This window comes from Fusarium tjaetaba (assembly GCF_013396195.1).
Source record: "Fusarium tjaetaba strain NRRL 66243 chromosome Unknown NRRL66243_c0000138, whole genome shotgun sequence".
NCBI lineage: Eukaryota > Fungi > Ascomycota > Sordariomycetes > Hypocreales > Nectriaceae > Fusarium > Fusarium tjaetaba.
The window spans coordinates 54,633-79,580 of NW_023501334.1; the positions used below are offsets into that span (position 1 = coordinate 54,633).

The 24,948-nt window shown below is 48.1% G+C and overlaps 11 protein-coding genes across 11 annotated transcripts; 5 read left to right on the plus strand and 6 right to left on the minus strand.

Moving 5' to 3' along the window:
- Window positions 1-1,180: 1,180 nt before the first annotated feature.
- On the plus strand, window positions 1,181-2,056 carry FTJAE_6950 (uncharacterized protein; the record flags this gene model as incomplete). Its single annotated transcript, XM_037353616.1, has 1 exon — window positions 1,181-2,056. The coding sequence occupies one exon, from the start codon at window positions 1,181-1,183 to the stop codon at window positions 2,054-2,056; it is 876 nt and encodes a 291-aa protein (XP_037205897.1).
- A 138-nt stretch (window positions 2,057-2,194) lies between these two features.
- Window positions 2,195-4,760, minus strand: FTJAE_6951 (beta-1 2-xylosyltransferase 1; the record flags this gene model as incomplete). Its single annotated transcript, XM_037353617.1, has 3 exons — window positions 2,195-3,937; window positions 3,986-4,405; window positions 4,458-4,760. 3 exons carry the CDS (start codon window positions 4,758-4,760, stop codon window positions 2,195-2,197), a joined length of 2,466 nt encoding a protein of 821 aa, XP_037205898.1.
- A 1,043-nt stretch (window positions 4,761-5,803) lies between these two features.
- FTJAE_6952 (uncharacterized protein) lies at window positions 5,804-7,369 on the plus strand (the record flags this gene model as incomplete). Its single annotated transcript, XM_037353618.1, has 4 exons — window positions 5,804-5,860; window positions 5,911-6,375; window positions 6,428-6,580; window positions 6,626-7,369. The coding sequence occupies 4 exons, from the start codon at window positions 5,804-5,806 to the stop codon at window positions 7,367-7,369; spliced, it is 1,419 nt and encodes a 472-aa protein (XP_037205899.1).
- Window positions 7,370-7,464: 95 nt separating this feature from the next.
- On the minus strand, window positions 7,465-8,424 carry FTJAE_6953 (uncharacterized protein; the record flags this gene model as incomplete). Its single annotated transcript, XM_037353619.1, has 1 exon — window positions 7,465-8,424. One exon carries the CDS (start codon window positions 8,422-8,424, stop codon window positions 7,465-7,467), a length of 960 nt encoding a protein of 319 aa, XP_037205900.1.
- A 2,237-nt stretch (window positions 8,425-10,661) lies between these two features.
- FTJAE_6954 (neutral amino acid permease) lies at window positions 10,662-12,157 on the plus strand (the record flags this gene model as incomplete). Its single annotated transcript, XM_037353620.1, has 2 exons — window positions 10,662-11,452; window positions 11,500-12,157. The coding sequence occupies 2 exons, from the start codon at window positions 10,662-10,664 to the stop codon at window positions 12,155-12,157; spliced, it is 1,449 nt and encodes a 482-aa protein (XP_037205901.1).
- Window positions 12,158-12,539: 382 nt separating this feature from the next.
- Window positions 12,540-14,345, minus strand: FTJAE_6955 (uncharacterized protein; the record flags this gene model as incomplete). Its single annotated transcript, XM_037353621.1, has 1 exon — window positions 12,540-14,345. One exon carries the CDS (start codon window positions 14,343-14,345, stop codon window positions 12,540-12,542), a length of 1,806 nt encoding a protein of 601 aa, XP_037205902.1.
- Window positions 14,346-14,355: 10 nt separating this feature from the next.
- Window positions 14,356-18,543, minus strand: FTJAE_6956 (uncharacterized protein; the record flags this gene model as incomplete). Its single annotated transcript, XM_037353622.1, has 7 exons — window positions 14,356-14,631; window positions 15,337-15,635; window positions 15,954-16,880; window positions 16,933-17,033; window positions 17,207-17,307; window positions 17,360-18,047; window positions 18,101-18,543. The coding sequence occupies 7 exons, from the start codon at window positions 18,541-18,543 to the stop codon at window positions 14,356-14,358; spliced, it is 2,835 nt and encodes a 944-aa protein (XP_037205903.1).
- Window positions 18,544-19,260: 717 nt separating this feature from the next.
- Window positions 19,261-19,947, minus strand: FTJAE_6957 (phosphotransferase enzyme family; the record flags this gene model as incomplete). Its single annotated transcript, XM_037353623.1, has 1 exon — window positions 19,261-19,947. The coding sequence occupies one exon, from the start codon at window positions 19,945-19,947 to the stop codon at window positions 19,261-19,263; it is 687 nt and encodes a 228-aa protein (XP_037205904.1).
- Window positions 19,948-20,467: 520 nt separating this feature from the next.
- FTJAE_6958 (nicotinamide mononucleotide permease) lies at window positions 20,468-22,019 on the plus strand (the record flags this gene model as incomplete). Its single annotated transcript, XM_037353624.1, has 3 exons — window positions 20,468-20,515; window positions 20,564-20,586; window positions 20,636-22,019. 3 exons carry the CDS (start codon window positions 20,468-20,470, stop codon window positions 22,017-22,019), a joined length of 1,455 nt encoding a protein of 484 aa, XP_037205905.1.
- A 134-nt stretch (window positions 22,020-22,153) lies between these two features.
- On the minus strand, window positions 22,154-22,983 carry FTJAE_6959 (rhamnogalacturonan acetylesterase; the record flags this gene model as incomplete). Its single annotated transcript, XM_037353625.1, has 2 exons — window positions 22,154-22,811; window positions 22,865-22,983. The coding sequence occupies 2 exons, from the start codon at window positions 22,981-22,983 to the stop codon at window positions 22,154-22,156; spliced, it is 777 nt and encodes a 258-aa protein (XP_037205906.1).
- A 1,190-nt stretch (window positions 22,984-24,173) lies between these two features.
- On the plus strand, window positions 24,174-24,893 carry FTJAE_6960 (uncharacterized protein; the record flags this gene model as incomplete). Its single annotated transcript, XM_037353627.1, has 2 exons — window positions 24,174-24,402; window positions 24,664-24,893. 2 exons carry the CDS (start codon window positions 24,174-24,176, stop codon window positions 24,891-24,893), a joined length of 459 nt encoding a protein of 152 aa, XP_037205907.1.
- Window positions 24,894-24,948: the final 55 nt, after the last annotated feature.

A 24,948-nucleotide genomic window follows, 5' to 3' on the forward strand; every position in this document is an offset into this window, starting at 1 on the left:
CTTTAGGCTGCGAACACAGATAATGACAAGTATTCTTGTGATCGAAAGCCGTGAGTCTCGCCTGTCCGCGGGTCACCTAGTTGATGCCCTCCTTCAGGATATAGAATTGCTGGTCATAACTTGTCTAAATTCTACTAAAGATGCCTAAGTTTATCCTAAAGTGATCTGAGAAGTTCTGTCGCTTAGTTTCATATCCCCGAGTCTCTTGCTCCCCTGGCTTGGTCAATTGTTGATTACTGATAGGGATGGTCATGGTGAGGAGCGTCACGTTACCCTACACAAGCAGCAATGAATTTCACATACGGGTTCCGCACTTTATACTTCAAATCATGCCTTTCTGATTCTAACTGCACCTAATATACCAATAGCCTCACGATCCTTTGACTCTTGTCAACACTTGAAGTAGAGGTCCAGCCCTGCAGATCTCATTCACCATATCAACTAATTCATTGTCAATATAACATCATGTTATAACCTGTATCCTGTAGTCTAAAGAACCGGTCATAACTTGTACACACTACGCTGAGCATGCCTAAGCTTTATCGTTTTTTAGAGTACAGGTCTCGAGGTTTGTTTTGCCCCCCTTTTTTCGTCCTTGCTCTTCCACAGCCGCCTCCTCTGTCACCTGTCGTGGTCACAGAGTCAGTCCTTTGAAATGTCACCCTCACTAAAAGAGGCATGCGCGGGTAGTCGTTTATCTTAAGAAGGCAGGTGCTGATTCGCTCATTCGTGGAACAAGCATCAAGAATCCCATGATGCACTGTTATTCAGCCTCAACGTGTGACAAGCTTCTCATTGATTGACAGTTAAAGTTTGTGATGTCTTAAAAGATATTGCAAATTAACTTCAAGTTCTCAAAGGCAGTGTACAAGAATGAGTCTCCTGATTTGAAGAAGAACAACATACTTTCGTGATATAATTTTATAAGAAACCTTCTGTATAGCTTCATGTGGTATAAGAAGCCGCCTCGACATACCTTACCTGCCTTTACTTTTTCTGTTCATGTCGGAGTCCATCATCCAAACAATCCGTTTTCTCACCTCAACATCAACACCTTTTTACTCATCATCAGGAAGCACTTGATCTAAACTTACAAAGAGTCGCCTAAACTTGGGTAAGATTTCCCTAAATATTTTCATAATCATCACTTACAGTCAAGGTCCTATCCACACCATCAATAATGGCCGAACGACCCAACAAGCTTGCCCTTATCAAGCTCCAAGGCACCGGCGCCAGAGCCTGCATGCATGCCGGCCTGCTGGGTTACTGGAAGCAGCTGCTCAACCGCCGCCTCGCATGGATCCGCCACCATCGCGACAATCCGCGTATCAACCCGGACGTCGACACGAATAAGCTGATCAGCGACGTCGACGGGCTGCCTACCTGCGCAAACCTCCCCCTCGAGCCGGACGCCTTCGAGCCGCTTCCGTACAGCGACAAAGACTCCAACACCGTCGAGATGAAATTGCTCTTTGAGCCTGCCAACCGCGCCTGGGCAGGAGAGCATGTCGCGCCGCAGCGCTTCATCGACGGGGTCACGCACATCCTGCAGGGAAAGCCGGCGACGACGCACTTTGCCTGGAGCCGTGTCTTTGACTGGCTCTACACTCTGGATCTGAACAGAGAAGTCAAGACTCTTGATCTGATGGAGCAGATCCTGGACGCAAGACGGATGTACGCCCGGGACCTCGAGCAGCTTGAGCACTTTGCCCAAAACCCGCACAGCATCACGCAGCGACGCGAGTCGTTGTGCATCAAGACCATGTGCCGGTTGATCGGACTCGACGTCGACGACGAGAGGTTCGATTGGTTGTATAAGCCGTTTGTCCATATGCAGCTCAAGTGTCGCGAGGAGTGGATCCGGAGTACCATTCTGCCAGCGCACGAGGCTCTTGCTGCGAACAAGCCTGAGGAGAGAGCACGCACAGCCGTGTATGTAGCTGAGTGTGTGAGGTCACTGCTGGAAGCAGACCACAATGTGTACCTGTATCAGCAACTTGATGACCAGTTGATTGATATGATGAACGAGGTCCGCAACTCGATACCTCCGCTTTAGGTGTCAGCAATTGCCATGGGTAGGCCACTTTAGCTAAGCTTAATGTATACAATAGAAAATTTGAGTGAATTTAGTATTGCCATTCTAATACTTTCAACCAATATCGTCAGTTTTTTTTACTCCTCGAGACAAAGCAAATCAGCCCCCCCCTTTTCTCATCGGATCCTGCAGCCTCGCAAGCTCCAACAACAACCTCCAAGTATAAATCGTCATATCAACCTCCCTCACAGCCTTTCCCATCCACTCCCTCCCCTGTCTCGCCACCTTCTCCGCCACCCTCTGTCCCGCCTCATTCAACGTCAAGTAGTTCACCAGCTCAGGTAATTCTTCCAAGCTTTGACTGACGGGTATGTAGTGCACCCACGGGACCAACCGCTCATCATGCCACTCTCGAAGAAGAGCTTGTTTCAGGGGGAGTGTGTTTGAGGATAAGAGTTTGTAGTAGCGACCGCTTATGCCGTTGCCGTCGAGGTCGAAGGCCAGTTTTGAGTGGAATGCTGCGTCTTTGTCGGCCCATGGTTTTACGGGGAAGAATGTTTTTTGATCACGGCAGAATTTGCGGTCGCATTGGAAGATTCTTGTGAAGCCGACGTCGTATAATCGACTGTTTAGGAACCATGACTTGAAGCTGTTGATCACGCCGTTTTCCTCTGTAAGGTATGTGTGTTCTTGCTGCTCAAGGTTCTGCGCCAAGGTAACGAATCTCTGGCGTTGGTGGTTTCTCCACTGATCGTCGAGAGCGTAACCTCCTGTAGTCGAACCGGTCCAATAGAGGTTGTTCTTCTTCTCTGACCATGGAATATCATGGGTCTTGTCGTACTGAAACTCTTCTTCGACGTATGCTGGACTTGGGAAGAGGATATCGCCCATTGTTGAGAATGTACCTGTTGATAATACTGGTGCCAAACCTTCGATGAGATGAAAGGTCTTTGGGCTGATGAAAGTGCCGTGCATATCTTTGTATTCAGGATGTTTGCACAAATCTGACTGGGAGAGGTGATCTTTGACAAAAGGGAGTCCAAATGTCTCGACTATAGATCGGTCGTCCCTAGAGGATTTATGTGATGGGCAAGACGTTGTCAAAGCGTCCCAAGTGGACTTCATCGACACATCAGTCAGTCGGATAGCTTTGCCCACAGCGTCTCCCTGAGGTGGTATGATAACTCTCGGCTCATCAAAATGATTGATGAGAAACTTGACATCCGGCAAAGCTCCCGGAAAATTCCACAACAACTTATCAAAGATATAGCTGTAATGCCGATCGTAAAAACGATTCGGATGCTGACACTTTGTCCTAGCAGTCTTTCCCGAAAACTCACAGAGCCAGACCTCACTCTGCGGCGTTTTATATACCTTATCCATCATCTCCGAAACCTCTTTTCCACTGAGTTTCAGAAATGGCGATATGGCGCGGTGAATATTGTCAAACTCATCGATGATGGGTGAATTATGTTTCAGCGCGTATTGGAACCATGCCTCGAAACCGGGTGGTGGATCAAGACCGTATCGCTTTTTGTACTCCTTCACTGCTGCTGGATATGTTCGAGATTGGTCAAGAAGTTTCCTTCCGAAGATTGGTGCTGCTTCTTGAGTTAATAATTTGACGGGGTGAGACGGAGAGATGAACGTGGAGGATGTTGAGTCATGGATCATGGATTCGTTGTAGAGATATGGAATCAAAGATGCTGATAAGCAGGACCAGAGGAGAATTTTGCCTTTGGATTGTTTGGGGAGGAGTTGAGTTGTTTGATAGAGGGTTAGCGTCGAGACTGCGACGTGAGACAAGGCTTGAAGTTGGGAGTTTTGTAAGAAGGGGTTTCTGGCGCAGGCGAGAGCAAAGGTTCCTATTGTGGTGGCTATGCACCAAGAAGTTTGTCGTGCCTGCGTTCGTTAGTGTCTGGGTGCAAAGTTATTATCAGGTCTACGTACGGCTTGGATGATGAAGAACCAAGACAAGGCTTTGACCAATCCTGCGAAGAGCACGAGAATGACATTGCTATTGGGAGGTCCGAGGACCAAAGTCTGGAAAGCTGCAGCAATGAGAAGGAGGACTATTGTTCGGCCTGCGATGGCCTTGATATTTGTCTCGATGTCGACTGATGAAATCGATAACATTCTCACTTTGAAGTCAGGACTGAAGATGCTGTAGACAATCAGGAGAGAAGCCACTAATATGACCGATATTAGAGAGCCGAATAGATCTCCATTTGAAAGTGAGAACACTGAAAGGACAGCGACTAGTGTTGTCCCCTTGATGGTGCTGATGAGAGGTGATGTAGGAGCTGGATCAGATAATATGCTCGACTGAGAGTATGTCTGTACTGTGAGGAGAAGAGGGGTCAAAAGAGGCTTCATCGGTCAGTACGGTCTCACCAGATTTAGTATCCCGTGCTAAACTTACATAGAGACCAATAGTTGTACTTTCGGCTCTGTAAAAAGCAGCCGCCACGATACCCAAGGCCACAAACCATTGTGACAACGATGAATGACGCTGTTTCTGCGGGTCACTCAATAACGGCGAAGACGGCCGGGTGTTCGGGAAAGCAGTATATCTGAAAAGAAAAGGAACAACAGCCCAACAGACAATCTCAGAGCACAGCTCCAGTCGTCTCGAGGGGATATACTGCGACACCGTCGTGAAAACAACAGCCGCTGTAGCATAACCCACTACAAGGTCAACAAGCTTAAGGGGCGCCATGCCCATTCTGAATAGCGTCACCTGCAAAACATAAGAGACCAAGCTGACCAGGCAAAGCTGAAGACCCAACAAGCTCAGCTGGAATCAAATAACTAAGAATAAGCCCCAGAAGAACGGCTACCAGTAATTTCAAAAGGGACAGAACGTAGAATGTTCCAAAAGAACAGCAAAACCCTCCTTAAAGACTCCCCCCGTTCCCCCCAAAGAGCCAAGCGAGCTTGGCATGCTAAAAGCATTCTTGGCGTCCGCGGTGAAAATTGCCCGGGCGAATTGAACGACTAGGCACCCGCATAACTACGATCCCGTTGGTTTTTTAGTGAAATGTGACAGCGACAGAAATCCTTCGGGGCTGTGTCCCATCCTCCATCGTCACCTTGGTGCAAATGCCGGGGTGTTCATGACGATTTCCCACAATTCTATTGGACGGTAGTGCCGATCATCCGCATTTAAAGCCGTTGGTTGAGGCTTTGAGCAGAACCAACACGAGGAGGTCTAAATAGGAAGTTGCCGAGGTGCCGAAGAATCTTATGGTTAGGGAACCTTGAAGGGGCTTTGTTATTCCCCGCGGTATTTTTTGCATTTTGTATTTTTTATGCAGGGAGGAAACGCGTACTTCAAAGTTCAAACCCCGTGCTTTAAGCCAAGGAATTTGATCAAGAGGCTAATTCAAGCTTAATAAGATGGTCACTGGGATCAATGCGCGCTATCAAGCTGAAAGCGGTTAGTATGGGGCAGTGTACGCTGCGCTTCATCTTATTCGTCGTCATGATTTGTTAGGATAAGTCTTGGCCTCGTGAAACGAGAGATTGATTTGAGGACCTTATTCATGTTTGTTTGGAGATCGCGGCCATCTTGGTTCACATCTATGTATCTGTGCTATAATAGTATTGATCCAAATGATAGAAGTACGAAGCTAGAAGATATCACTGTCATCTCGTACAAACAATTATTAAGCCGCGCGTCTTAGACACTCTAGCTGCTTGGCGAGAGTAAGCGGGGGATAACGTGCACCAAACACCAAACTTGTTCATTTGAGGTAAAACCCTGCGATGGCCGGCGTTCCTAAAGCTCAAGGCTGCGACGCATGTCGGAAACAAAAGAAAAAGGTACGTCATGACAATCAAATGGCTGTATCTGACAATGCTGATAAGATCAGTGCGATCAGGCTAAACCAGCCTGTGCACGCTGCACACGTCTCAAGCTCAAATGCACAGGAATAGGCGTAAAGCGCTTCGTCTTCAAGTCCGAAAACACACAAGCAGCCAAGAAACACACCAAAACAGTAGCCGCACCCTCCTCGGCGCTGAGTAATGAAAAGACCCGAGTAGCGGGTAAATTGGTGCATATTCTTGAGTTCGATAACCCAGGCTATGACATCTCAACGTATGGGTGGTTCGTCAAAGATTTACCCCGGCAAGTTGGGTCGAGTAAACCGCTTGATGCGGCTATTACAGCGTTTGTGACGGGTTTTGGACCGTTGAAGGATAGGAGTGTTTCAAAGGTTGATGCGTTGGATAAGTACGTTTTTGCGTTGAGGACGTTGAGGGAGGCGATGAGGGATCCGGAGCGGGCGTTTTCGGCGGATAATATGTATTCGATATACTTGATATCTATCTGCCAGGTAAGTTCCCTACCATCTCGTGGTGCACAATGTCTGACTTGGTTGTTTATAGGAATGGCTTGGGAGTGGCGGTGCTGGCATTGGTGTTGGGAGTGTCAACTCGAAGCACCATGAAGTCCTCGCGTACTTGCTTCAGAACGCTATCCAAAAGTCCCAATTTAATCCCTCCGACAAGCCGTTCATGCAAACCATATTCTCCATTGTGGTAAGTCCCTCTACTTATTTTCTCTGCCGTACTCACACCAGCCAGGTTCTCGAGAGTTTCAGCAATCCCAACATCCAACTCGGCCCCTGGTTCTGGCAAGCTCTCTCTGTCCTAAGCGATGCAGCACGTCCTCTCAAATCAGGAGACGGCACATCCTTCGCAAGCCTCAATATCGGAACAATGGGTGAAATATCCTGCTTCATCCGCGATCCAGATCGATACCTCTACCAGATCCAGTGCACATACGCTCTTATCCAGACAGAGCACCCTAGACTTGTCAAAGCAGCTGAAGAAGCAGTCACTAAAGCCAAAGCATCAGGCTCAACGTCTCTCCAGAGAAGAATGGGGATCCGTTTTCATGCTGCGATCGCAGCCATGCTAACGATGGCTACTATTCTGAATCGCATCCTGCGGTCCTATGATGGCGACCCTGTTCTTGTTTTGGATGCCAGGGGCTATGTTGATGAGAGCATTGGACTTGGAAGAGCTGCTAGCTTTAATCGACCGATTGCTGCCTCTGCTGTGGCTTCGCCTCTTGCGCTGTCATTAGCTGCGCTGGGTGATTATAGACGCGAGGAAGTTGAAAAGTTGCTGGTGGAGTATCAAAGTGATTTCCCAGGTTTGAATTACTTTTCTGATGTCAAAATGATCAGGAGGGGTTTTGATGATATTGATAAGAATAATCAGAGGAAAGTGAGGTTACTGATATCAAGTGAAGAAGATTTTGATAGTAGTTCGGGTGGCAATGACACAGATACCGAGATAGGACCGGGGTGTACAATACTGTAGATAAACAAAAGATAACAAGACAAAGCAGAATCTTTCAAGGTCTCCTTCTCTCAGGCTTCCGGCCAAAGTATAGTTCATAAGTGTCTTATCACAGCTCACGCATCTTGCTCGATATCCTTCAAAAACGCAACAATCGCCTCAACCATCTGCCCCAATCCCGGATCCTCAAGCGGATAGTGTCCCGCCGCCTCCAACATAACAGTCTTGACCTGAACTTTATCAAGATCCCTCAAAAACGCTTCCGAAACCCAAAGCGGCGTCCACCTATCCTCAGCCGGCTGCGTCAACAAAATCGGACACGTATCAAAATCCTTCGGTTCCTTAGCCGGCCTATACGTCGTAAATGACGATAAAAAGCTCATAGATACCCATGCGTTAGCAGAGGTGTTGTCGCGCATACAAGCTGCCAAAGCTTGAGGATTGTTAACGAGTGTTGACATTCGGCCGGTGATGTACATTGGCATCGACATCCATCCTAGACCAAGAGCGTGCATAACCCTCCCCATCGGCGCACCGACACGACTCATGAAGAGATTCCGACACGCAGCGTCAGCGACACTCTGAATCCTCATATCCATAAAACACATCCCCACGATGCCCCTAACACGCTCATTCATCCCCGCAACATGAAACGTCAAACCACCCCCAGCACTTAATCCATAAAGCGCAATAGGCCGTTCATCACTCTCATACTCATGATCCACAAACTCACTCGCGATATCAACCCACTCCTCATAATCCCAAACATGGCCCTTTTTCGGAACCGTGCAGCCGTAGCCGGGCATGTCGATTGCGACGAGTTCGAAACCTGCTTTGTGGAGGGGCACGCCGAGGAGCATTGACATCATGCGGCCGTTTGTGCCCATGCCGTGATGCATTATTAGTCTGATGCGGGCGGAGGGGTTGCGCCATCTGTCGAGGTGGAGAGCGTGGCCGCGGTGATGCCATACTTCTTCGGTGGGAGAGTGGGAGGATGTGAAGTGTAGACGGTCGGGGAGGAAGGATTGGATGGTTCTCCATTCTTGTTGTTTTTCATAAGTTGGAAGTTCAGACATTTTGATGTTGATGATGGTATTTGGTCTGCTTATCTGACAAGATTGGTTATTTATACCCAGTCCTGCGGTCTGTGAGCGGACAAGAAATCGTCTGAGCCTAAGCTGAGGAACAAAAAGCAAGGGATCATAAAGCTACTCTAAATTTACCTAAATATTCCTTTTATTTAGGATAGAGCTCATAAGTGCTATCGCCTTTGCGTGCTGCTCAGAACCTTTTTATAGTGTGCGATTCGCTGACGTGAGAAATCGAGAGAGGCGGGAAGTGATTCGCACTCGGCTCAGAACGTGTGGCAGCAGTCTTCCAAGGGATCCAATTACAGCTATCAGGAATGTCTAAAGGAATGTATATGGTATAAGCTTAGTAGATGTCGAGACCAACAATTCTTCTTGATGTAACTCATTCTTCAATATCCTCATGCTGACTTCTTATAATCGACTGCGGGGAAGCTCTTCTCATTATAGACTCGTCATAGTAAGCACCATGTTTGATACGACACGTAACAGCTGGTAATCTTGAACAGTAGAGGCTCAATGTCATTGGCCGTGGGACAGTCGTGCGGTCGTACTCGGATGACGGCAGCTCTAAATTGGTATGTGGCTTAGGCCGAGACCCCAGAGACGGATTGTGAGAATTGACCAATCGAGTTGATGATTGGTTGCTCACTTATACCACTATTAAGAAACGAGTAATGAAGTGTTAGCAATAAAACATTTTAGTGTATCTTAGGGTTTCAACATAATAAAGGAGAGATGAAGTATCTCGGCTGCTCGGGAGTGAGCTTCACCAACTCAGACAGGTTCACTCCCATTGGCCTTGCGATCGATCCCCGAAACTGACAACCATTCGCGTATGCAAGAGCGTTGCATCGTCAAGAATGCTGCAACAGGGTGACATTTTTCTGTTGCAGTGTATGAAACGCCACAAGGATGAGCAATAAGGTTATCAGATCAACAAACTCAATCGCCAGTGTCGCAGACTACCCTGCAGGCATCCAATTACGGTCGCACTCCAGCTTTGCCAACACGCAACCTCCGTGAATGGAGGAGCATATGTGTGATGATGACAGCTGAGGATTACATGACCATTAGTCACTATTCCATACTGCGTGAAGGAAACAATCACTGAAATCGCCAAGGTAACGTCGTACCATCTCGCCTCACAATAAACTTGACAAGCTTGGCATCAAAAGGGCGCCGACCACGGCTCTCGTTCTTTGCGGCTTACCTTCCCTCTCCAGCATAAACTCCAACGGTCTCGGACATTTAGATTACAGGAATAACCATAAACCCGCCTCTTGAGTCCACCAACCATGCGCGTTACGCAAGGATCTTCACGCGGCCCGTAGGCATAGAACATTTTTTTCTTCTTTCATCCCAGTTTTCATCATGTCACGTAACTCCACCGTCAACCTCCGATCGGAACAATGTGGATTTCGCGTATGTAAATGCCCAGCTTTTTTGTCTCCATTTTCTACGTAAAAGAAATACCATAAACACGAGTAATGGGGGTCCACTGTCAGATGTTGTTTTTGAAGTGAGCTCAAGGCAGACATAACCTTAAAAGTGTATTCCAGCGAATTGGCTATGCTAACCGAAGCAGGAAAAAGAGTATAGTGGTGAGATAATAGCAAATAAATGCCGTACGGAGTCAGGGCCGGATACTCGGACATACGTAATGCTCCACCAGCTGCAAAATTGAAAAGCTGACGGAGGCAAAGGCCCCACTGTTCCGGTGCTCCATCCGGCGGATCTGCCGGGGTGGCCGAGGACCAATCGGCAGGGAGGTATCTACAAAACCTCAGCATCTTTGAGATTACCTACCTTCAATCTCTCATCAAGGGACCTTCCTATCCTGTGTTACAAACGAGGTTATCACGTAATGAACTGAACAGCTTCACTTCCCCCACGGGGTCTCTGCGACAAGCTATCCTCTTGAGTCTTGTAATGCTACAGCTGCAATTGGGCCTCGGAGCACGTTTTCCCCATCGAACCACCAAAAATGTACATCATAGCTCCCGCCACAACCTCCGATCGGAGGTCGTTCGGCCTGGGGTATAACATAAAAGGGTGATAATATGGAGAACTACGGGCCGCTAATAACGTCAGGTCTGCCCACGAACCTTCGATTGACTTTTCCTTTTCACCTTCTACCTCCTTTCCCAATTCACTCTCCCCTTTCAATCTCCATCGCCTCACAATTGGAAGTCAGTTGCTACGCAGGATCGTAGCACTTCACAATGGGCATCATGAAGTTCTCAAAAAAGCCTGCTGAGCCTTCACCACTGACATCTCACCCTCCCGAGTCCAGCGCCTCAGACACAGAACCACCAAAAGATGAAGCCGATTTCCAAGCTGTCCCCGCTGGCACTGAAGAAAAGGGTAATATCTTCGATCAAGGCGGGAAGAATTACAGGACTCTTGGACGATGGGATACCGTCCTTATCCTCTTCACAAACCAACTCGGTCTCGGAATCTTATCCCTCCCCTCAACGATAAAAACCCTCGGAATCGTCCCCGGCATAATCGCCATCCTCGGCATCGGCGCACTATCATGGTACGCAGCCTACGAGCTCCTCCAATTCTACCGCAAGCACCCCAATGTCGTCAGCATCGTCGAGATGACCCGCATCGTCGGCGGCCCATGGTTCGAGTCCTTTGCCGGCTTCGTCATGATGATCCAAGTGGTCTTTATCGTCGCTTCAGCTACTGTCACGCTATCCGTTGCGCTGAATACGCTTAGTAGTCATGCGACGTGTACTGTGATATGGATCCTTGTGGCGTGTATCGCGTGTTATGTTTTGTCGATACCACGAACGATGAAGTTTGTTTCAAAGGCGGGTATTCCTAACGCTGTTAGTGTTGTGGCGGCTTGTTTGATCGTTTTGATCAGCTTGGCGGTTTCGGGACCTGCGACTGCGCCGGAGGGGTGGCATAAGGAGATTAAGGTTGTTGGAAACCCTACGTTTCGCGATGGTCTTAATGCGTGCTTAAGAGTTGTGTTTTCGTACGCTGGCACATTCACATTCCCGTAAGTTCTCCCCTCGATGTTGATTGAACCAAACTAACAGCGGACAGCTCATATATGGCCGAAATGCGCGACCCCGCAAAGGACTTCCGTTTCGCCCTCGCAGTCCTCGAGATCGTCAGCACCCTCTTCTACATCGCCATGGCCGTCGCCCTGTACTGTCTCGCCGGCGATCTCACCACATCCCCCGTCCTCTCCGCCGCATCCTCCATCCCCGCCAAAGTCGCTTATGGAATCATCCTCCCAGCAGTCGTAGCAACAGCCCTCTCAATCGGCCACACAGGCTGTAAGTACGTCTACGTGACCGCGATGCGCCAAATGCGCGCTACCCACCAAGTCACCGACAACAGCGTCAAGTCTTGGTTCACATGGATCTTGTCCGTAACCGGATTTTGGGTTCTGATCTTTGTCATCTCAAACGTCATTCCTATCTTTGACTCGATTCTGTCGATTACGGCTGCGACGACGATTCCGTGGTTTACATATGGCTTTGCGGCGATTTTCTGGCTACATCTTAATAAGGGCCTTTATTTCTCAACGTGGCAGAAGGGACTGCTTACAGTGGGAAATGTTGTCATGATTGGGCTTACGCTGTTCATGAATGCGGGTGGATTATGGGCGGCTATCACTGAGCTGCTGGATCTCTTTGCTAATAACAAAGATGGCATTGGAGGTGTTTTCTCGTGTGGAGATAACTCCATCTTCTGATTCAAGATAGAATGTCAATTGACTTTTCATTGTTCATCTTGTCTCCGATATAGTCGTGATATTGCATCTCATCCATTTTGATAGCTAGATTGGAGTACATATCGACATCGTTACCAGATCGCCAGCCTCACTCAACATGATGGTATACATTCCCTGTCGCATCCAATATTCGCACAACCACGATTCTCTGCGATCATGTCCGCCATCGCGTACATATTCTCGCTATTTCCCCGAGCCCAAGAAAGTCCCTTTCGTACAATACCAATCTCCCCCACTGTGGCTTCATCACGACATAAACTCTCATTCATTTCAGCTGTTCATTAATCCTCAAAAGAAGGATTTTGTTTTGTGAAGCGTCCCACCAACCTTTGACCTTCGAGGCTCAGGAGTCAGGTCTGTTCCTGGGATCCTCCAGCGCAAGCTTGACCATTTTACCCGCGTATGCTTCATCGAGGTAGCGGCTATCATTCTCCAATGGCATGCCATGATAACCAGGTAAACCATCGTCGCCAGTCCGAACTCGAACTTTTCCCAGTACACCAAGCTCCTCAAGCCAAGCCATGCGCCGATCGAGAAGGCGGGACCAGGCGTCAATCATGTTTGGATAGACGTATGCTTCAATCGGAAGATCTGTCAGTGGTGTATACGATTGAAACTCGTGTGTCCAGATGGTGCCAGACTTCAAGCTGTCTCCGAACAGCAATGTGAAACCGGCCTCGGTAGCGTCGAAAACTTTGGTGTAGGCCAGTTCGTCTGGGGTGTCTCGGAGAAAGGTGATTCGGGCAATGGGCTCTGGCAGGCCAATTTCGATTATCTCGCTGTCCGTGGGAAGATATGATGGTGAGCCGAGAACTCGAAGATCAGGCATGCCAACCATGGCTTGACGAGCCTCATATAGACGGAATTTGAAAGGTATGTCCTGGGGACATACCATCCTGCTGCCACTTATCATAAAGGGATAGAGATCAGCGCGTTCTGTCACAGGAATTCTAGAGCCAATTGCCTTAGCGTCCCGTACATATTGCTGGACTCGCAGAGAGTCGATCGCATTTTCCTTGATGTAGAAGGCTTCCTTGCTATTGAATGGCTGGAGAATGTCATTCCAGTATAAAAGATGAATCAACCTGAACGGATGAATGAAGCTGAGACACTGAAGATGTTCATGAATCTTCAGCCAGTGCTCAAAGTAGACGATAAATACTGCTAGAGAAACAGAGGGCAGTGGCTCTGCGATATCTTGTTCAAGCATGTTGTTCGAGTGTTCTTCAATGTCGCACCAGAGTTGTACAGCGAATAGCATCGCCGTGGCATTGAATTTGTCGTGCGAATGAGCTTTGGCGAACATGGAAAGGTCGTGGTATAGACGTTTCGAGTACCGCATATTGGACATATAAGGCGCTTTGTAGACAAAGCATTGAGGTCGCTCAAACCAGATACTCCCATCACGAGGAAGTACGTCTTGAAGATGAAGGTTCTCAGGTCCGTAGGGCTGGTCAGGAATAACACATCGTTTGAGGTCCGACTTCTTGAAGTTCGGTACCTGGGCAGTGGTCGCTGGCTGGATACGAGCCAGGGTGACAGGAGCCCGCCGATGGTAGAGCGACCGAGCGGACTGGTAGGCCAGATCCTTTGCGACTTCGACAGTCAGATCTCCACCATGGAAAGCTCTGCCCCAGTCCTTCCTGAGCAAAAGTAGCTTGAGCGCCCGAATGTTTCCAGGGACTGTGAGAGAATGATGGAGAATAACCTCATCCCCCTTCAGAAAGCCTTCCGTGGTGGCCTCGAATTGTAGACCAGTCTGATGGTCATCGGTCATGTCCTCGCTGATATAAAAGGTTTCCAGATTGATGCTCGCAAGCACAGGCTCTAGCGTGTACGCCGAATAGCCGATAAATAAACGCCTTGGAGATCCGTAGTCGTAGGATTCCTCACAGTAGTGCACATGCATTGACTGATCAACAGAATCTCCGGGGCAGAAGTTGTCCTTGTCCCAAAGAAGTGTTCCGCGATTGAACACCTTGGTAAATTTCCATTCGCCTTTGGGTCGTTGGTTGCTGTAAAAGTAGCCGCCACCGTCAAGCCTTCCGACCGTCTTTGCGAGGATATCGCCCTGTCCACTGGTGAGGGTGGCATTCTTTTCTTCGGTGAGGACGCGCGCACCCATCCAGGGGAACGATGCTTGAGGCATGATATCGAGGCTAGAGAGGAGCGACTTTGGTTAGTGCGAAGATGTCAGAGGGCTGAGCACACTCACTTCTCAGGCTGTTGAACTTGGGCGCATCGCCGAACAGCCGCTTCTTGAAAAGAAGTCTTGGGAATACCCCCGAGTTTCGGGCTGTAGGAGTATCGGAATTGCGGATAGTCCTGAAGTGGCCGAGCTGCTGTGGATGATCAGGGCGATATTGTACTCTTTGCGACAGAGGAGTCAAGATAAGAGGCGCTTTCTCTGAGTTGAGATACTGAGGGGAGGAAGTCTGTTAAAATCAGGGCACGTGATCCTAAGATTTAGGATTAGGCGGTGGTGTCATGGGCACGGTAACAGGAGTCTAGCTGGCAGTGCCAGGCACAGACGACAGCAGTATCACAACTTGATAACGTTGTGAGCCATAGAAGATGTTGTTTCAAGCCCACGATAGACATAGTGGGAGAAAAGGGAAAGTTGGATAAAGACAGCTTGGATGCCGATCCACTAAGATGAGGGTGGGAATCTTCAGAAAATATACAAAGATGTTTTCTTAGATGTTGAATGAGTGCGGGCAAGTCTTGAGATTATAGCAGCCGTGAATGTGATAGGCGAGGAAAGAGAAGAGGTCAGGAATCAGGCGCGAGTAAGAAGGAAAAGATTCTAAGCCTAAGATCAGGAAGCATTGGGATGAGTTGAGGATAGTTTAGGATGTCGGAGGATAAATCAAGTAAAACCTTTGAATACCTTGTCTTTTCGCCATCAGTGACTCATGTCACTGGGATTTGTGTCATTTGGCATCTTGCCTTACTCTTGCTGCCGCTCCATGACATGGCCCTGCGCTTAGGCTAAGTTCGCATCAACACTGTAAGCTCACTGGGTGATAAATTCATAAATCTAGAGCGCGTGTTTAATCTCCCAGCTATACAAGCCTTGGTCTTGCAGGATCTGTAGCAATTTCATCGAGCTCCCTCAGAACCTTCTCCAGCTCACTTACCTCCTCTTCGTTCTCAGCAAGTTGCGGACCATAACATTCCCAGACAACTCCAGCTTCCTCGGCTTCCTGTCGCTGAGTCTCCGTCAGAACATATGACTCGATCTCTTCATAAACAGTCTCCATCCTTGGAGCCCAATATTCTCGTGCAAAGGACAGCAGATCAGCATAGTTACCACGCTCCCTTTCAAATTCCGTGACGAGTTTTTCAAGTAGCTCCAGTCGCGAGCTGTCTTCCTCTTCAATTTCGAGGCGATCTGCTGTCGACAATGGAGAAATGGCGTTGGTTTCATTGCCATCACCTAAGAAACAACAAGTATGCCGAAGGTCGAGAATAAGAAACGTCGATTGACGCACAGCCGCGCTGGCAATCCAATGTTCCTTAGTTAGGTCGTAACCAACATGACCTAGTAAATTGCAAAGATATGCAAGGTGTTCGAGGACATCGTTTAGGATTCCTGAAACTCCCTCAGTACAAAGCCATTCCTGATGACAATTTATGGCAGCTAGGAATGTGGTCACAGGCGTACATCCTTTTGGGGAGCATTGGCAACGGCAGTCGTCGATATTGTGCTCCTCAAGAATGGTACTTGAGACTTTTGGAGATAGAGGGACTCTACATCCAATGTTAAAAGAGTTTTGATTCGTGCTGAGATAGGCCATGAAGTAGTGCGCTGCTGTTGTACGGCCCCAAGGAGTCTGGACTGTGGAGCGGAGGTCTCCCCCATGATCAACCAACCAACAAATGTATGATGAGAACAAGAAGTCCTGCCACCGCCGACGGTGAGAATGATTAGAGTCCAGCCATTGCGCTAGCGAGCGAAAGACGTCATCAAATAAGGTTATTGGCATAAGGAAGCCATCTTGCAGGGCAGACTCAGCAACGTCGCCGTGGCAGATAAGCAGATAAATTGATTCAGAATCCTTAGGGCTGTCATCATTGTCGTACACCTTCAAATGAATCGGGACATGGCATTTATTTGCCTCCAGGAACTGTTGAGTCTGGACCGCGTTCTGATCTAGTATACCGGGTTCGCAGAATTTCAAGTCTTGTCTTTCTGCTGGAGTCAGCTCGCGCTGTGCTAGTGTTTTCAGTTCCTTCCTTCGGGACGCTAGACTCCGGATGATGTTCTTTTGGCCCTCTAGGCAGACGGGTATGGTGTGATAACGCGGTAGCTGCATAGCTAGTCGGACAGACTTTGTAAAGATCGCCGATTCAGAACGTAGTAGCACGTTGAGAACTTCGCAGCCGTTACATACTGTCGATCCTGGTTCTTTTCCAGGCTTCAGAGAATGACATAATGCGTCGATAGCATGATCGATTGCGTAGAAGCCGTCATTATCTTTAGTGTTTAGCAGCTTTGGATCTGCATGACTGACAAGCACGCTCAAGATGGTCGCATTCTGAGTCTGAACCGTAATGTGTACAGGCGTCTGACCAAGATAATTGACTTCATTCATAGATGATGGATACCTTCGCAGAAAGTCTTCAACCCTACCCTGGTCTTCCATGAGGATGAGCCTGCTGAGCTGACCAAATTCGAGATCTATCAAGGTTAATCAATATTGGACCCCTGAATATCAGGGTAAACTACTCACAATTGGATATTTGCGGGAAACGCTTAACCAAGTCAAACTGCCCCCGAACGCCGCCCCAAGGGAATGGAGACTTGCAATCTTGGCCTGCAGAGTCACCATACCTAGACAGAAAAGAGCTGATTGCTTCGCCACACATTGTGGAATTTGGAGTTGCAGTATTTTGGCAAATTTGCGCAAGAAGTGGTGAGCTATAGGGGTTTTTTAATTAATAATCTTGTTTCTGTCATATTCATACCACCAAATACACGCGTTCATTGATCTGATAAAGACATACTTTGTTGTTGATTGTTGATATGTGGTTGGATTAATGAAAGGCGACAGCATACAGAACCACTGTAAAGCTTCGGCAGGAAAACAGGGTTTTCCCCAGATTAACTAGTCGAAAAAAGTTATTCGAGGTCTGGTTGGAAATATATAAGGAACATACTATGATCCCTGATGTTCCATAATCGACGATCGATCGACCAAATTGGTCCACATCGGTAATTGACGCTCTTCTGTTGGCAAAACACCACTTGATTCGCCTGTAACACGACAGTAAGAATACCTCATAGTCTTCATCGTTAAGACTGTCTCGATGAATAAACGCCAGCTCTGAAATCTTGAACGATGGAGACTGGTCTCTGTCGACTGTTTCAACCCAGGCGAGATTTTGACCGAAACCCATGCCACCGGTACCTGCTTTAAAGAATAGCGAAAATTGGCTGGCGTTTCTCCAGCGACCTCTGGTAAAAGGGATAGGGAATGTCAATGTGCCCTTTGTTTGTTGTTTTAGGGGTTTATGCGTTGAAAGCGGGCATCCAGGTGAATGATAGTCTGCGAAGCTGATTTCATTTTCGAGGATGAAAGGACCCCACTGTCGCCGTTCGCGCCGTTTATATTTCTTTCGGCAGATGCAGACGGAATTTATCGCCCACATTGTCCCATTTTGGTATCTTGTTGCCCCAAGTCCGGACACAGGCGTGTTAGACGTCGAATCTCGCAAGCATATGGCGGGCTCGGGAGCTGTTTCGGCGACGTTTCCATCCCTAGCAGGCTCGGGAAGTCGATTTAGTATATTGAGCACCGTCTGTTCTATACCTTGAATAGATATTTGAGTACTGGTGCTAGTCTTTCTGATCGCTAGACTTAGCATGTATACCAAGTTAAACTAGTAGTATTCACTTACACTTGCAAAATAAGCAAAGCGAACTTTAGAACGCTGATTGTATTAAATAATTGCTTCTCCAAGTTCTCCACATTTTGCTTCTTGAATGGATATTTTAGTTTAACATAGAGTGCCTTGGCCTTTGAAGTGCGACTGTTAGGGATAGGGTCCTGGCCTTTCAATTCTGCAACCGTCGCTGACAAATTCTTGATGGCGCCCGCACAATTGGCCTGGCCTTGGCTGATCGCTCTTTCAAGGTCGGTGTCGCTAAAACCCGTGTTAGAAGCCCATGTCCTCAGTGCGACTAAGGATGATTGAAAGTCCCGCGCATAATTCTTCGCGCGCTCGAGATCTCCGTCCCGGCCCTCAACACTATCGAGATACCTTGATATCTCAGTGAACAGTTGGATTCCCAAGGACACTGTTCCAAAAGCGCTGCCAGCGATGCCGAAAGCTTCGGCCATATTGGAAATAGGACTGTGCACAGGTGCGGACTTCAAGGATGGTAGTTATGGGTAACGGTAAGAGATGTCTCGAAGTTTGGTGAAATGTCAAACGACGCTCACTTAATAGACTGATTCAATTCTGCTCACGCCGGGCTCCAGAGCATTGTGGTGGCTGTGTGATATGACTGCATAATCAGGGTGTGTTGAAAATGCAATCTTGCGAATTGTATACGTGGTCCAGTCAGAACCTTGACATCCTTGCCTGCATAATATTGGTTATGGTAATGTGGGGTAGGATTGAGCAACCGGCTGAGTTGTGTGACGAGAATTGCCTCCGCCGACTTAGTGTGTAGTGTGTACATGGCCAATCCACTGCTCGCTGACCGTAACGCGCATCGCGCTGACAGGCGTTGGGTTATGAACTGGCATAAGAGAATTGTCGAGACCGATCAGTTTACGAAGGTTGGGGGATCTAGGAAGAGAACAAGATCAGGATGGTATGGGAATGATCCTGGTAATACATAAATACGTTAACTAGCATATAGGTCTGATGTGATACCATGCTGCTGTCTACCGAAGCGAGCTGCCAGACTAATAATGTGAGGCTTAATAGAACAGAAGGCTGCGGATTGTCTGGAGCATTAGGTATTCTGGCACGTAGACCTGCATGATACGCTGCACCAGATCTAGCCATTCCGGCCGAAATCGACCGGCGATCGTAGTGTTGCAAAATTCCTAGTACTCCGGATACCAACCTGAAATCTCCCAGTCTATAATTTTGATCTCATAAGGAGGATAATTCAATCCAGTGCTTTTGACAAGGATATTCTTAGGTTGCAGATCCCCATGTGTGAACTTCACCTTGTGATCTCGCAACGTCGCAGTGATGAGTGTGCGTAGCAGTGTGAGATGTGCCCGGGGTTCATGTTCCGCTAGCCTTTCAAGTATCCCTTCATTGAGGTCGTCCTCGGTCTCGAAAGGACCTAACTTGGCTGGGTTCTGATCCGGGGTCCAGAAAACTCCATCACTTAAGGGCTTTCGATTGAGAGAGCCCAGATAAGAAGGCGGTTCAAGGCTACACAACTCCCGTAAAGCAGCACGAAGTTGATTGGTAATTTGTAGCCTGTCGGGAACTCCAAGGGTTGGCCAGAGATCTCCTAGACTCTTGCCGTTGACATACTCCATAACGATGAAGTTGATAGCGGTATCTGGCTCCACCAACGTTGCATAGAATTTCGGTACAGGAACCTCAGTGTTGGATGAGATGGATTGGAAGGCCTCAGCTTCTTCAGAGGAGACGTTATGGCCGAAATTGACTGCAAAACTTTCGCCAACTTTCACAACAGTAGCCGACGCATCAGGAGGGCTGAGTACTTCGGTGGATGTGCGTATTTCCGCGATTGTAGGGATCTGAGGTGCCATTTCTTCTGTGGCTAGGTAAACGGTGAAGATTGCGAAAGCGATAGAGACGAGCGGGGACGCTCTGAACGTCACGTGGTTCGCCGCGCCCAAGAAGCTGCAAGAAAACTGAGGGTAGATTGCCTGCAGGGCAAAGACACGTTATACGAAAATTGATCTTCGACTCTGAAGTGATCTATGTTCAGCGCGGTCCTACCAGATCGCCATGCTCCAATATCTTCTCAGTTGGTGGTTGGCTGATCACAGCAACTATGCCAAAGATGGATCAGCTGGCTTACAGTAGTTAGCCCGGGCCGCAAGCCGGCGATCAGATAACGTACTGAACCCAATTCAGTGCAATTATTACTACAATTGTGCAGATCTTCAACAGCCATCTCAATTTCGAGGCAGGTTAATGGATCTTCAACACGTCAGTGGAGCGGGGCATTCAGCAATTCGACCCTAATGCATTGGGTTATAAATCACGAAGTTCCCCCAACCTATGTAGCTTACACCCCAATTCATTGCCTTCCTGCCTTTTACCATGGCTGCCATGGCGCCCCAAGCAGACGCCTCCATTGCGAAAACTGGTGTGGAGGAATCACAAAGCCAACTACCAATCTGTGACTGGACTTAAAAGGCGGAAGTCAAGCTGAGACGAAAGTGCGTCGTTTCCCTTAATATCATGACATGACACTAATATCTTTATCAGGATCGATTTCACCATCCTACCAATGCTCATGCTCGGCCTCTTCGCCCTCCAACTGGACAGAGGAAACGTGGGCTACGCAATGACAACATCCTTCACTGACGATCTCGGCATAAACAACGACAACGTCAACACCGGAAACCAACTCATGCTCGCAGCCGTCGTGGTGTTCGAAATACCCTTTAACATGGTCCTATCAAAAATCGGACCAGCGCTTTGGCTCATCATCCAGATTTTGGCTTGGGGAACAATCGCAACGGCGCAAGCAGCTGTTCACAATAAACCGGGTTTCTACGCTACGCGATTCCTGCTGGGGATGTGGGAAGCTGGATATCTAGCTGCTGCGCTAACAATTCTTGCTTCGTTTTATACGAGGAAGGAGATGGCGATGAGGGCTACACTGGTGTATGTTGGGAATTATTGCTCTGCGGGCGTGAGTGGACTTCTTGCGGGGTTGATCTTCAGAATTCCGGAGACGAGTGGTTTGAAGAAATGGCAGTGGCTTTTCATCATCGATGGTCTCTTCACGCTGGTCGTTGCCTTTGTTTTCATCTTGATCATGCCTCGTTCGACGACCAACACGCTTCCATTGGCGGGCGTCAAGTGGTTCGACCTTTTCACGGCTGAAGAGAGGGACATCCTGGCTAAGCGCGTCATTCTCGACGATCCACGCAAGGAGGTAAAGCTTTCTGGAATCAGTCCCAAGACCGCACTGCGCATCCTCTTGACCAGCTTTCCGATGTGGGGTCATTTTGGCATCAATGCTATTTCCATCACGCCCAAAGGAGGGTTAGTTTTCTACACGCCCACCATCATCAAGAACCTTGGTTTCGGGGCATCTACTGCGAGCTTTCTCGCAGCCGTTAGTAACTTTGGGGTGTGTATCTTGGCCATTCTCGTATCGTGGGTTAGCGATAAGACCTTATCTCGAGGACCTTTATGCTTACTTTGCGGCGTGTACTCACTGGTCTTCTCGGGAGTTCAATTCGCTGTTGTTGGGAGCTCCGACGTTTGGATGAAGTACGCTATACTCACACTTCTGGGCTCCGGAGTGGCAGTATCTCAGAGTCTCAATGATGCGTGGTTTAGTACCAACACTGAAGATCCGCAGGTCCGTTGCATCGGACTTGCGCTGGCTGTTGCAGGGTCAAACGTGGGAGGGTTAGCCGGGCAGAATATCTTTGTGAAGAGTGATGCGCCATACTATCGCAACGGGTTTCTGAAGATATTGTGTCTCTATGCGGCTAGTATTGTGCTTGTCGCTGGGATGATATTTTACTACTGGAATGACAACAGGAGGATGGAAAAGTCAGGAGAGCTTGAAGATGCTGCAGAAACAGAAGCCTCTGGTGGAGTAAAGAAGAGAAGGGTGAGGAACCAGTTGTAAACGATACGTTGACATTGATGCTCCCCCCGTTGCTTTCGAGCATACGTGCTGCCTGACATCATACGAGCCATATACATAGGGCAAGACTCAATACAATCCATCTGTGACATCCCTGTTGCCCCCGTCAAACGAAACTAGCATGACTGCTGAGCCGGGCTCTTGACAGCGTTCCCAGCAGCATTCAGATACTTCTTAAGCACACTAGTCCCGCCACACTTGTACTTAACAGCGTGAACAAAGGTCTGTGTGTTCAACTTCGTACCATCCCAGTTAGTATGTGTATTATCATTAGGATAATAAGTCTTGGCCTTGGTAGGACCCATAGCCTGAAATAACGCCACGGAATATTTTGTATGGTTGATATACTCAACTCCAGCTGCCTTAGCCACAGCTTCAGCGTAGTCTGCAAAAGGCCATTTTGATTGCAGCGTGTTGCCGGTCCAGTAGTTGCGATTAACCATACCGGAGATAACAGGTGTTGCACCCTTGGCCTTGACGTCGGCAATCATCTTGCGTAGATACCAGCCGAAGGTGTGGACGACTTCTTTACTACCTGTGGCTGTGGTAACAGTGACGGTTTCTTCGCCGGTTCCTGGAAGGGTAGCGCGGTCAGATGTAGTAGGATCGCCGTCGTCGTTGTGGCCCATCTCGATGACCACGAAATCTCCTGAAGATGTCTTTGACAAGAGGTCGCTCCATAGGCCTTCGTTGATGAAAGATCTAGTCGAGCGGCCGTTCTTGGCAAGGTTCGAGACAGTGAGTGTTGTATAGTCTTGGATATAATAGCCCCATCTACCATGATGAATGAGTAAGGGCTGTTCCTATACTGGGAGGGAACTACTTACCCCTGTAGGGCATTGCCAGTGGCATAGTTTGCCGTGGTACTATCAGAACAGATCAACAGCTTGGCTGCCTGGATAGGCGCTGCAAGCAATACCGAGCCAAGAATGGTTGAGAAGCGCATATTGTAGAGGACTAAAGAGAAGTTGACGTAGAAATCAACCATTTAATTATTGAGAGCATCGCCGTCTTCTTAAAGTTCCTTCAACGAGGCAAGGGTCGCAGCTTTACTACTCTACATGAAGCTGGAGAGAGGTGGAAAATTAGAATCCGAAGCAACCTCTTCATATGCCGAGCTCGGCAACTCGGCATAGATGGTATCCATGTGGATGTCCTAAATTGGATATGCGGAGGTAGCATCTGTTATCCAGATGCTCAATTAAGCTTTGCTTCGGAAGGTTTATACGCGGATACATTGATATGAAACCGGCTAAGGCAGGAATGCGAGTAAAAAGACCTGAACGGAAGATACCCCTCAGGGGGGCGAGAAAATATTAAACTTTAATATAGGGTGTTAAAATAAACTTAGGAAAGAGTCCCCTAAATTTAGAGTAGGTTTACCTAAATAATCTTATCACTTAGGGTCAAGGTCCTAAGTTTTCTTTCCTCCCCTAGATACCCCACGATTCTCCGTTCCTTATTATGGTCTGTGCGGGGAGATCTTCAACCCCACGGTCCAGCGATGATCGTCAAAGTGACTAAACTGAATGCACTACAGGATGATGCTCACCGTACAAGAGGTAGAGAGTAGGAATGGGCTCATCAGTCGCACCGAGTGGCGCTTCCAAATCATGAGGCTTGAGTCACAGAAGTGCCACGGTGGCGACACCGTGAAGGTTAATGGAGTGCTTTTTGCTGTGATAAACTCATGAAGAATAAGTAATCTTAGTGAGGATTAAAAGGACTAAAACCTAATATACATGACTGTCCATGCTGTGGACGTGCGAGTTCTGGTATTGTCCAAGGCCAGAAGTTCTGCTACCTATGGACTGAGAAATTCCCTCTCGACCGTGAAAAGTGCTCTTTGACTTTCTTTCACGGCTTTAGACTTCTTTCAGCCCCTCCTTCCACCAAACCCTACGCCACAGACTTGCTGACTTCTCTTAGATGTGACTCAACGCCGTGTAAGGAGCTCTACTTAAAGTTCAGACTCCTGAATCACAAATTTGCTAAACCTTGTTGCTGAAGAATAAGTATAAAAATACCTTCATCGCAACCATTGCTGCGCTTTTCACCTTCTCTCTCAAAAGTCGTCACTTCTGATCGATCATCTCTCACAAGATCAATTATCAAATTTATTCTAAGGATTCTACCATGGCGTCCCCAAATTCTACCTCAACCAGCACTGAACCGCGTGTCATTACCGGTTGGAAGCGAGTCGCTTGGCCAGTCCTTCGTGCACAGCCTCTAGAGATGTCAGTTGCTAGCCTACCTGACTCTATGAAAAAGATGTCCCAAGCCATTCTTCAACGGGCAAACACAATCGCCGGAAAGCATAGACTCCTGAAAGGCATGGACGGCATAACCCACTTCCAGATGCGAGGTCAGATACCGATAGTCCTCGTCGTTTCACCCTGGCCTTCCGAAAAGACACATATCTGGGAAGCAGCCTTGAAAGAAATGGTCACGAGCTTGACTGAGCTGACAAGGGCATATTCGATCCGGGACGGTGATATCAACGTCGAAATCATCGCCCCAGAACTTACTAAGACGATTTACTGAACTTGTGTCAACGACCCGCATCTTAGTGCAACCTGGGACTCTGTCCGTCCCAAGGTCCGTAAGTGCCTTATGTCCTTTCCAGCGACCAAAGGAAAGATGAACACCCTTGCTCTTCACCGGTACGGGGTGCTTCCAGATCTCAAAGCCAACCCTGCTACCATATACATCTCGGTAATCGATGATTCGGACGAGACGCGATGGCATGAGGTCGTCGCCGATATCAAGAAGATGCTTCAAGGGGAAGAAGGATGGGGCCATTTGAATGTTCATATGGAGCATAATGAGAACTGGGCTGGACCTCTGTTCGACTAAAGTTGGTTATCAAGTGAAGTTTACTTTGATGAGCTGGCCAGTCTGTTAAATACCG